The following is a 10,649-nucleotide window of genomic DNA, read 5'->3' as shown; positions in this document are numbered from 1 at the left end:
CTGACCCCTGTGCCCACCCCCAGTTCAGCCACATTCGAGAAAACTCCCTTCTCTGAGCCCGTTTCACACATTGTGATGGCTGGAGCAGGAGGGGAGAGGCTGTGTTTCCCCCAAAGAGGGGGGGGGGGCTGTCAGGGCGACCCCGTCCCTCCTGCTGTAGCATGGCCAGGGGGAGCCGGGGGTGTCCCCCCCACTCCAAGGCTGCCTTTGTTTCTATTTGGAGAGCACAGATAAACTCGCAGCCCCCCCCCCCCCCCACCCTGCCCGCAGAAGTCAGGCACTGAGCCAGCGATAAGATAACGGGCTCAAACGCAGCAAAAATAGGTCCCTGCTCCGGCCCCTTCCCCTGGCAGTGACTGGTGGGGGCTGGTCCTGCAGCGGGAGCCCCCAAGAACAGGTTGGATGCGCTGCAGGGCTGGGGGAAAGGGGGCCGGGAAGCTGCCAGGGTTGGGGTCGGGCAGATTCTGTTCCTGCCCCGTTGCCCCTCCATCACCCCCTGCCCGTAGCCCGCATCCATCTGCGCCAGCATCCCGCCTCGCCTCTACGAACATCCCTGGAGATCCCGGCCCCAGCGCTGGTCCGAGATAACCCTGAGAGGGCCTGGGGGGGGGGGGGGTGCTGGGGGCTGCCTGGCCTCGGTGGCTCCCCCGGGATGCTAAGAGGGGTCAGGATGGTGCCGGTGCCGTGGCTCGGCAGGCGGAGTTGGCCGCGGGAGGGTGCGAGTTCACAGCGGCCGGGTAGGAGGGGTGGATGGTGGTGCCGATGGTGTAGTCGGCTGGCTGCGAGGGACAGACAGACAGATGGCAAGCAGTGAGCCAGGGGGGTTTCAGGGAGACCCCAGGGCAACCCTTGTCCAAAAATATCCCCCCCGCCCCGTCTCTTACGTGGCGTCGGAAAAGCCTCTGCAGAAGGCTGCGCTTGGGGGGCTCGGGCAGCTGCCTCCAGTCCAGGTCAGGGGAGCGGGTCCCGCTGGGTCCGAACACATTGAGGTCCTTGAAGCACTCGGTCTCGATCATCTGGGGGGGGTCGGGTCACTGTGGGGGCAGGCACAAGCAGCCCCGCAGCAGGGTGGAACCCCCCACCCATGCCCCGTACCCCCGGTACCTCATTCTGCCAGGGGATGGAGACGCTGCCGGTGGCAAACTTGGCGTAGAAATCATTGTCGGTCTGGTCCAGGTTGACGCCCTTCACCGTCGAGAACTGCTCGATGTCCAGCACGTCCTTGCAATAAACCGCCCGGGGCTGCGGGAGCCAGAGAGCTGTCAGCGGGGGAGACTGGGGCTTGCCCCCCACCCCTGCAGTGGGTGCCCACCCCTGCCCTGCCCCTCACGTCTGGCACGAAGGAGGGCGTCATGATGCCGGCCTCCAGGCGCTTGAAGTTGATGGTCCTGAAGAAGGGATGTCGCTTCACCTCGGCCGCCCCGTCGGCCCCGCAGCCCAACCGCTGCTTGGGGTCCTTGGCCAGGAGCTGAGGAGGGGGACGGGTGGTCACGGCAGGAGGACGGAGCCCACCCCAGCCCCTGCCGTGGGGACCAGCAGGTTCCCGGGTCCCCAGCTCACCAGCTTGCAGATGGCCTGAGCATCCTTGCTGAATTTGTCCGAGTACAGCTCCTGGTCCTCCTGCACCCGCTTCTCCACCTCCTCCCGCTTCACCCGCTCCTTGCGGGCACGGAAGGGTGACTGCCCCTCGATCATCTCGTACACCAGGCAGCCCAGACCCCACCAGTCGGGGCTGAAGGCGTAGCGCTCGTTGTTGATCACCTCTGGGGCTGCGAGACACGGTCCCAAACCCATCAGCGGCCAGGCACACCGGCAGCACGGGGACCCCCGGGCCAGCCCAGCCGGCGCGGCCCCCACGCTCACCCATGTAGCCGACGGTGCCCACGCGGCCACGGATGGTCTCGCCCTCAGGGATCTTGATAGCCAGCCCCAGGTCGGAGATCCTGATGTGACCTGGGGCAGGAAGGGGGTTGAGGGCAGCACCCCAGGGAAGGGCCACCCCATATCCCTGCACGTCCTCCCCAAAACACAGCCAGAGACCCCCCCCAGGAGGCACACAGAGACCCATCCCCAAAGCCAAGAGCCTGGGCAGAGCCAGACCCAGCACCTCCCTCCTCACCATCATCATCCAGCAGGATGTTCTCCGGCTTCAGATCCCTGCAGGGACAGACGGATGGCTCAGCACAGAGCGCTCCTGTCCAGCCGCCCCACCGGCCCCGTGCCTACGTCCCGCTCACCGGTAGACGATGCCCTCCTGGTGCAGGTGCTGGAGCCCGCAGCAGATCTCCGCCGCGTAGAAGACGACGCGCTCGTCCTCGAAGCCGGGGTTGCCCATGTTGTAGATGTGGAACTTGAGGTCGCCGCCGTTCATGATGGTCAGCACCAGGCAGAGCGCGTCCTTCGTCTCGTAGGCGTACGCCAGGCTCACCTGTGCGCCCACCCCGGCCGTCAGCACCGACCCCGGCCCCCCGCCCCCAGCTCCTCGGCCCCCCAGGAGAGAACGACACGCACCACGAACCGGCTGTTGACTTTCTCCAGGATCTGTTTCTCGTTCAGGGCCATCGCCTCCCCTTTCCGCTTCTTGATCCGCTTCTTCTCCAGCTTCTTGCAGGCGTACATCTTTCCCGTGGCCCGCACTTGGCAGGCGCACACCTTGGCGGGGGGACGACAGCGGTGGGGTGAGCCCCCACCAGCCCGCCATCACCCCCCACTCCTTCCCCCCATGGCCGTACCTCTCCGAAACCACCCTTGCCCAGGATCCGGTACTGCCGAAACGTGTCCTTGGTGACCGACTGCCTGAAACGCACAGCCCAGGGCACATCAGCCCTGCTGCCCTCCTGGACACCCCCCAAGACCCCTCGGGCCCCCCAGACCTCCCCTCTCACCTCTCCAGGTACTTCCACTGCAGGAACCGGTCAAAATACATGCTGTCCCGGTAGTCAGCGAAGGGGTCTCCGCTCAGGTACTCATGCAGGGGGCTGTGGGGGGAGAGGGGATGGTCGGCATTGCCCGCAGCCCCCCCAGACGCCCATCCCCGGGCAGGGCACTCACCGCAGGCAGCTGCTGAAGAGGTCCTTGCAGGCGCTCTTCTGCAGGTCCTGCAGGCACCGGCTGGCGTGGGGCTGGCCGACCTCGGGCAGGAAATCTGGGGACTGCCGAGGGGAGCAATGGATGCACACCCACACCCCACGGTGCATCGCTCCTGCATCCCACCCACGATCCCGGCTGGGCGATGGGTGCCACCGGGATGCCCGGAGAGTGGGGACGCGGCTCTGTGGCCAGCAAGGGACCCCCCACCGCTGCCACTGCTCCCATCCCATCCTCATCCCATCCTGCTCTGTCTGTCTGGGGTGGAAAAGCCCCCCAGCGACTCACCTCCTGCTTGAGGAACCGGCGGATGATCTCTTCCCCCATCTCCTTCCGCTTCTCGTCCGGGGAGAGCTCGTAGTCCGCCTGGGATGCCCGGGGAGAGGAAGATGCTGCAGACAGCGGTACCGGGCACGGCTCTGCCCTGTGCCCCCCACCGAGCCCCCAGCCTCCCCAAACGAGGTACGCCTGCCCCGGCCGTGGGGTGAGGGATCTGTCTGCACCCATGCTACGGGCAGCTGCCTGTACTGGGGGGGGGGGGGGGGGTCCCCCACTGCTCCCCCCAGCAGGTAGAGGAGCAGGCTGCCAGACCCAGGCCTGCTGCAGCCCAGGCAGCTTTACTTATTCAAAAGGGGGAAGAAAACGTCCTGCAAGAGCTCTAAGAGCCGGCACAAGCAGGGACCGTTTTACAGGCACGTGTTTCCCATTAGCAGCCCCCAGAGCTGTCAGGTCTCTGCACACCGGGGAGGCTCCGGCTGCTCCCCCCTATGTCCCCGGCCCCCCCTGGAAAACCAACCCCGCCGTGCAGGGTACGCACCCGCTGCTGACACAAACCGTGCAGTAATGGGAAACGCGGATCATTTTATGAGGCTCTTGTTTCCCATTCGCCAGCATCTGAAATCTCCCGGCACCGGGGGAAACCTCGCAGCAGGCGTGGATGGGTTCTCCGGCAGCTTTCTGAGCTTGCTGGGACAGAGCGCTCCCTTCCTCCAGTACAACCCAGAGAGAAACCCACAGCGCACTGGGATGGGGTGGTCTCTGCCTTCCCTGCAGCCCCCCTACCCCCTTGGTACCTCTCTCCCCAGCCACTACCCTGGGGCTAACGCTGCAAACCTGCCACGGGACTCGGCAAAACCCCGACCAGCCCCATCCCGGGGAAAACGCCTCTGCGTGTCACCGTCCCCGAGCGGAGCCGGTAAGGTGGCATCCCGCGGGGGTCCCTCACCACGGCGTCCAGGAAGCGGATACAGCGCAGGAGCTCCGGCCGCGTCTCGCAAAACTGCCGGAAAAGCAGGCGGCCGATGGGCTGCTTCTGGCACAGGCTGCCGTAATCCTGCTCTGCAAGGGAAGGCGGGATGTGCCACGCACCGTGCCGAGCACGTGCCGCGGCCGCGCGCCCGCCGTGCCACCGGCGCGGCCACGACCCGGTGCCGCGTCGGGACCCGTCAGCCGGTTGTCGGTGCCCTCCCCGGCTCACCCAGGCCCTTTCGCAGCTCATCGCACTGGCTGATGTGCGGGAACCGGAGGATCTCCCTCCACTTCTTGCTCCTGCCTTTCCGCTTGCCACCACCTCCTGCAGCCGGGGGGGGGGGGGACGACGACACAGGGAAAAGAGGTCACGCCGGTAGGATGAGCATCGCTGCCCCAGCCCGGCCGGCGACAGAGGGGAACAGGGAGACAGAGCCTCTGCCCAGCCCTGCAGAGCTGTCTGGTTTGGGGTTTCCCCCATCCCACCACTGCTGGTCCCCAAAACCCATCACTCACGCACATACCCGCACACCGCCAGCATCGGGGCTTTGGGCAACTCTAAAGCCACGTAGGAAAACAGACCCTCAGCCCTTGAGAGGGCTCTGACCCCCGAAGGGACCCTCACCCCAAACAGCCGAGGGGATCCCCCACCCGGTTACAGCCCCCAGCCCCGCTCCAAGGGGGCAGGAACGGGATCCCCCTCGGCATCGCCCGGCGCCAGGGGAGGCCGAGCCTGGCGGGCGCAGGCTTCCTCCCCGAACAATGCTGCGGCCCCGCGTCGCACCCTCCCGTAAACATCTGGTTTCCTTATCTCCCCGCCGAGCAACTTGTCCTGCACGGGGACGCTGCAGCAGCCCGGCCTCTGCCTCCTTCGGGACGGGGACCCCGCGGGGACGAGGAGGGGGCAGAAGGATGACCCCCCCCATCCCTAGCAGCAGCCGCTCTTGCCGGGCTCACGGGCGGATGCTTGGCGCGTGAAGTCATCCCTGCAGGGACCTGACATCAGCGCGGCTCCGAGCTGGTGGCCGGCCAGCACCGCCCGCCGCCGGCCCCGGTGACGCCGAGGCGAGCCCGCTGGACGCCACGGTGCTGGACGCCACGGTGCTGGGCTCCAGCGGGGCCGGCGTTTCAGCCGGGCAGAGCTTCCTGCCGTCGTCGGCTCGCTTCCTCCGGCAGGAATTGCCCCGCGCCAGCCAGCGGAGCAGCCTGGGCGGCGAGAGGGCGCGGGTCCCCGGGCACCCTGCTCACCCCGACACCGGCGGCACGGGGTCCTGAGCGCTCGACGCCCGAGGAAGAGGAGCGGCCGCAACCCTCGCCCCGCGGTGCCCAGGCTGGAGCCCTCTGGGTGGCTGGCAAAGGGGTGATGCCCAAGCAAGGACCCTCCGCCTGCCCCAGGAGCCATCTGACCGACCTCACGGGGATGCTCAGAGGCCGCAGGTTCGTGGCGGGGCTCAGCAGCACGCTGCCCACGCGGTTCCCTCCCTGCCTCTTCCACAGACTCTGCAGATATCAGCCCTGGGCACCCCGCACCGCCCAACGTTTTACGGCGCTCCTTCCAAATTTCAACTTGTTTGCTGAGACAATAAAAATGAATTAACGTTCATCACCCGCATCCCAACGCATCTTCCCCGGCTGAGCCCCAGGGACGTGCTCTTGGCCAGGCTCCGCCAAGAGCTCTCTGTGGGCCGGGACGGTGCCGCTGGGGAAAGGCTGGGGGCCGGGTGGGAAGGAGGGGAGCTGAGCACACAGGGAGGTTCAAGTCAGAAGTGTTTTGTGTCCACACAGGCTCCTGCTGCAGCATCCTCCTTCCCTGGTCTGGTTCCCCCTGTGCCAGGCACGGCACAGCCAGGGCGAGCAGGGAAGAGCATCGTACCCCCAGTGCATCCCTGGGTGAAATTGCACCAAACCCAACCCGCGGCAGAGCCACCCCAGCTCCCACCGAGGGCAAAGGGGGAGTGGGATCCGCTTCTCCACCCGTAGTGTGCTCAGGCAAAGCAAAACCCATCCCATTCCCTCCCCAGCCGGTCACCGCAGCGAGGGAAGCCGAGACATGGGTCCCACCAGGACATGGAGCTAGAGCCTGTGCGAGACCCAAAGACCTCAAAGTAAAGGGGGAGAAAAAAAATCTGTACAATCCTCGTGCTGAGCTAGCACAAACCCCCCCGGGCAGGCGGCAGCCCCGGCGAGCGCTCAGTCTGCTCCTGCCGCACACGGCTGCTCCCGGGGGTTTCAGGTCCCCCTTCTCATCCCAGAGCATCAGGCTGCACCCCACGGCCCCGGACCTGTGGAGTGGGGGTCCCCCCATGCCATGGCAGCCTAGGTGGTTTTCCACACCGGCTGAAAAAGGAGACACGGTTGCCATCTCCGCTGCAGGCAGGGCACCCGTGGGGAGGTGCAGGCACCGAGCCCCAAGCCCAGCGCGCCGTGGGGCAGGACCACCCCAGCCCACGTCCCCCACTGCCGCCCGCAGCCCCCCTGCGGAAACGACCCTGCCCTCGCCTTGGCTTCCTGGGGTGGAGCAGGATCCCGGCAGGCGACGGAGTCACACGAAGGGCTGGCAGCCCTTCCCGGCCTGGCACGGGGTTGCAGGCAGGGCAGGGGGGCCCTGGCATAGCCACCCCCTGGCCAGCACGGACCCGTTGGTGGTGGACAGCAGAGCACCCGTGGGGACATCCCGGAGAAGTCCAGCCCCTCTCCTACAGCATCTTCTGCAGGATCAGGGCAGCCGGGAAAGAGGACATGTAGGGAGCAGCCAGCAGCCATGCTGGAGCATCCCACCGCTGCCTGCTCCCTGCCTGTACAAAGGAGAGCCAGTCACCTGCCAGGCAGCGGGACACGGCAGGAAAGAGAAAATGAGAAATCAGAGCTTGCTTCAGCCTTGCTCCCCCCACAGTGAACCGTGCCGGGAAATCCTGCGAGGATGCTACCGAACTGACCGCGACAACCAGAAAAGCTGCTGAAAGCAAAACAAGACCGTTCCTCAGCGGAAAGGAGCCAACGTACCAAACGGCATGGCACGCACGAGGAGGCGCGTTACACCAACACAGCTGCTGGCAGCGAAAGCCCCATGGCAGGCAGGAGCGTGTCCCCCCCAGGTCCCCAATCACCAACCGGTGCACGGTGAGACGGCATCGATGCCTGGTGAGGTGCGGACCCGGTTGCCCCCACCCCGGTGAGCCATAAAGCCTTACTCACCGCCTGTTATCTCCTCTGCGCCCGCATGCTCCTGGGTTTTTATCCCGGGCACTTCCGCAGGCGGACAAGCCCTTTCGGCTCCCTGAGCTTTAGGAGCCCTCGGGAATGTCAGTTCTCCCTCGAAAGCTCCAGCGGCCCCAGCAGAGAGCGGAACACGAAGCCCAGGGAGTCCGGCTGGGCAGAGACCCCTGCAGCCCTCGCGGGGCCGGGTAGGGGGAAAAGCCCCCCCTCAGACCACCTTTTGTGGGGCAAAGCCCCCGGGTTCACAGCAGGAAGGGTCACGAGGCCAAAGCGAGGGGTCCTGCAGCACAGCAAGGCCCTTCCGAGGGGCGCAGCGGGTGGCAGCAGCTTGGGGAGCCCCTCAAGCCACGGAGACCCCAAACCCACGGCCCAGCCCACCCACACCAGTGGGTGCTGGCACCCACACACGCCGCGTCCGAACGCTGGGTCTGACGCTGCCTGCGGTACGAGACCGCTGCTGCCAGCACCCCAAAAAAGCACCAGGGATGCGGGGCCGCCTGCCCAGGCCGAGCCCCCCCAGCACACCCTGAGGATGGAGGAATTTGGCCAAATGCAATTACAGGCGGCAGCGACGGCTGCTCCGGGGTGCTGGGGCTGGACCTCACCGAGCCCCCCACGCCTTCCAGCACCAGGCCAGCCCACGACCCCCAAGTGTGGGGACCTCTCAGCCACGGCCGGTGGGGTCTCAGCTTTCCGCTGAGGCGGCTCCGGTCCTCCCCACGCTGCCCGGGAGGGAAGCAGCTGCCCGGCCAGGACCCAGCCCTCGTCCCGCTCCGCTTCCCGGCTTCCGGCAGCCATCGCACACCGACATTAACCCGTTTGGTGCCCATGGCAGCAGAGCTCCCCTCGCTCCCGAGGCCAAAACCCCCTTCTCCAAGCTCCGGCTCGGACAAGGGTCCAGCTCACGCTGGCGGCCGTCGTGCATCCCACGGGACAGGAGCAGGGTCCGGCCCCGAGCCAGGAGCATCGGTGCAAACGCCTGGCCGGCTGCTCCGAGCTCCCGTCGCCAAATCTCTCCCGCCTTGGCGAGGGCACCGGCACCTCTCTGGCCCCTGCACATGAGCCATCCCCACGGCATCTCCAGTGCTGCTGGAAGCAGCTGCGACGGGGGTAAGGAAACCTTTGGAAGACGAGGATTTAAAAAAAAATAATAAATAGGATCACCTCCAAGCCGCCCCGTCCCCCGCCTCGCCTGAGGGCCGTTTGCTTTTTGGTCACAAAGGTTTAGCGACGAGGGCGCCGGCTTTCCAAAGGAAACCAAAAGCAAACAAAGGCGCCCGCGTTCCCCCGGGAGCCCGTGCCAAGCCCCGCTTTTGCAGGGGAGCGGTCGCCCGTAGCCTTTTGCCCCCCCAGGCCTCACCCCGGCTCCTGGCAGAGCTCAAACCGGGACGGCGGCGCCAGCACCACCCCGACTCCGCCGGCGCACCGGCAAGGCCATGTTTTTCCTGGCAGCGCCCGTTTCGCTCAGGCCTGCACCGAGCCGTCCTGGCACCAGCAAAAGTTTTGCTCGCGCGAGCCCCGTCCACGCCAGACACGTCCCGCTGGCACGGACAGACAGACGGACGCACGAGAGCGGCTCTCGGCCGACCCGGGGTGTTCTCGGCACACGCGACGGCTTGGGGAAACGGCACCTCAATCGCTTTTTCAATTCTCTGCCCCGCGTCCCTGGGTCCGCAGGGTGGGACAGACAGACGGACGCGTCCCGCAGCCCCGGGCACGGCGGCGGGGCAGCCATCCCCTCCCGGGGGGCTGGGTGATGCCAACCGCGCTAAACCCACCCAGGCACCCACCACCCCCGACGGAGGGGTCCCGGGGTGCCGGTGGGGGGGTGCGTGGGGTGATCCTAGCCGAGGGTGCCCGCGGGGAGGTGGGGGGGGTGGCGGTGCAGAGAGGGTGCGTGGGGAGGGGAACCGGGATGCAGCGTGGGAACGGGGACCGGGACGGGAACGGGGACCGGGATGGGACCGGGGGGACGCGGTACCTTCGCGGGCCTTCAGCAGGACGGTGTTGGCCACGATGTTCTCCAGCTCCATGGCGCGGAGCGGAGCGGGGGGGCGGGGGGGGCCGGCGGAGCAGCCCCGCCGCCCGCACACCATGCCCGGCGCGGCGCTGCCCCGGCCCGGCGGCGCGGGGCGGTCCGGCCGCCTCCCGCCGCAACCGGCCGCCTCCGGGGGTGCGTCACCGCCGTGACGTCACGGGCCGCCCCCTGGCGTCACGGGCTTATGTAAGGGGCAGCGCCGCGCCCCGCCGCACGGGAGCGCCCACCCCACTTTGGGGCTCCCCCCCCCTCCCCCCAAACCGTGGGGGTGGCGGCACCGACCCCTGGACCCCCAGCAGCAGGCTGCAGCAGAGCAGCCTTCCTCCTCCTCCTCCTCCTCCTCCCACCCTGCAGCCCCCAGAAACGAGACCCCAGACCGACAGGGAGGGCAGCCCCGTCCCACCCGCACCGCCGGGCAGCAGAACAAGGAAACCAAAAGAGCCGTTTCCTCCCGGCAGAGATTTTCCAGCTGCAGGAGCCACCACCATCTCCATAAAGCCTTTTTTTTTTTTTTTTCTTAAGGCAAGAAATTGCATTTCCTTGTTTATGCCTTTTCTACCACCAAACTCACAATATCCCACTTCAGCCTACACAAGTATACACGACAGGGAAGATGCGTTTTCTCCCCAAAAGCGAGAAGCCCACACCACAGGGTGCAGGGAAACGAGTTTCTGGGCTGCCCAGCCAGCGAGGGGGGGGCCAGCCCTGTCTGTGTTGGCTTTTTGCTTTGCAGGAGGGCTGCAGTCAGACCTGTTCGTAGTCGGTGCACGCACCAGCAAGCAGAGCAGGGCTCATCCCGCAAAGAAATGAGCCACTTTGGAAGAGAAAACCCACCCGTGGGGACCCCCCCTTGCCCCAGCACAGGCACTTCCCCCAAAGAGTGTTTCACTTTGCAGGGAAATGAACTGAAAGAGGTTTTGCAGGGAAAGCCCGCTCCGCTCGCCACCGAGGTCTGCTCTTCCCTTCCTGCACGCAGGAGGCTCCCACGGCCTGGCAACTGCCCAAAGCCAACCCAAAACCAACCGCTGCCGCTAACTACCACCGCCACAGCACAAGAAGC

At 66.6% G+C, this 10,649-nt stretch overlaps 1 protein-coding gene across 4 annotated transcripts; it reads right to left on the bottom strand.

Moving 5' to 3' along the window:
* Positions 1-63: 63 nt before the first annotated feature.
* On the bottom strand, positions 64-9,654 carry LOC126051724 (G protein-coupled receptor kinase 5-like). 4 transcript variants are annotated; one of them, XM_049831307.1, is made up of 16 exons: positions 9,533-9,654; positions 4,565-4,660; positions 4,313-4,425; positions 3,376-3,453; positions 3,052-3,152; positions 2,886-2,978; positions 2,733-2,796; positions 2,512-2,652; positions 2,238-2,428; positions 2,120-2,157; positions 1,864-1,953; positions 1,561-1,769; positions 1,331-1,468; positions 1,105-1,242; positions 885-1,016; positions 64-779 (listed from the first exon to the last, which is right to left on the bottom strand). In XM_049831307.1, exons 1-16 carry the CDS (start codon positions 9,645-9,647, stop codon positions 666-668), a joined length of 1,851 nt encoding a protein of 616 aa, XP_049687264.1. In that variant the 5' UTR covers positions 9,648-9,654; the 3' UTR covers positions 64-665. The 4 variants fall into 4 exon arrangements, with proteins under 4 accessions (XP_049687264.1, XP_049687266.1, XP_049687265.1 ...); XM_049831309.1 differs by lacking the exons at positions 4,565-4,660; positions 9,533-9,654 and having other exon boundaries at positions 3,376-3,479; positions 4,313-4,377; XM_049831308.1 differs by lacking the exons at positions 4,313-4,425; positions 4,565-4,660; positions 9,533-9,654 and adding an exon at positions 3,922-4,299.
* Between the last annotated feature and the right edge of the window lie 995 nt (positions 9,655-10,649).

This window comes from Accipiter gentilis, chromosome 28 (genome assembly GCF_929443795.1).
Source record: "Accipiter gentilis chromosome 28, bAccGen1.1, whole genome shotgun sequence".
NCBI lineage: Eukaryota > Metazoa > Chordata > Aves > Accipitriformes > Accipitridae > Astur > Astur gentilis.
This window is presented reverse-complemented; position numbering and strand designations above follow the sequence as displayed.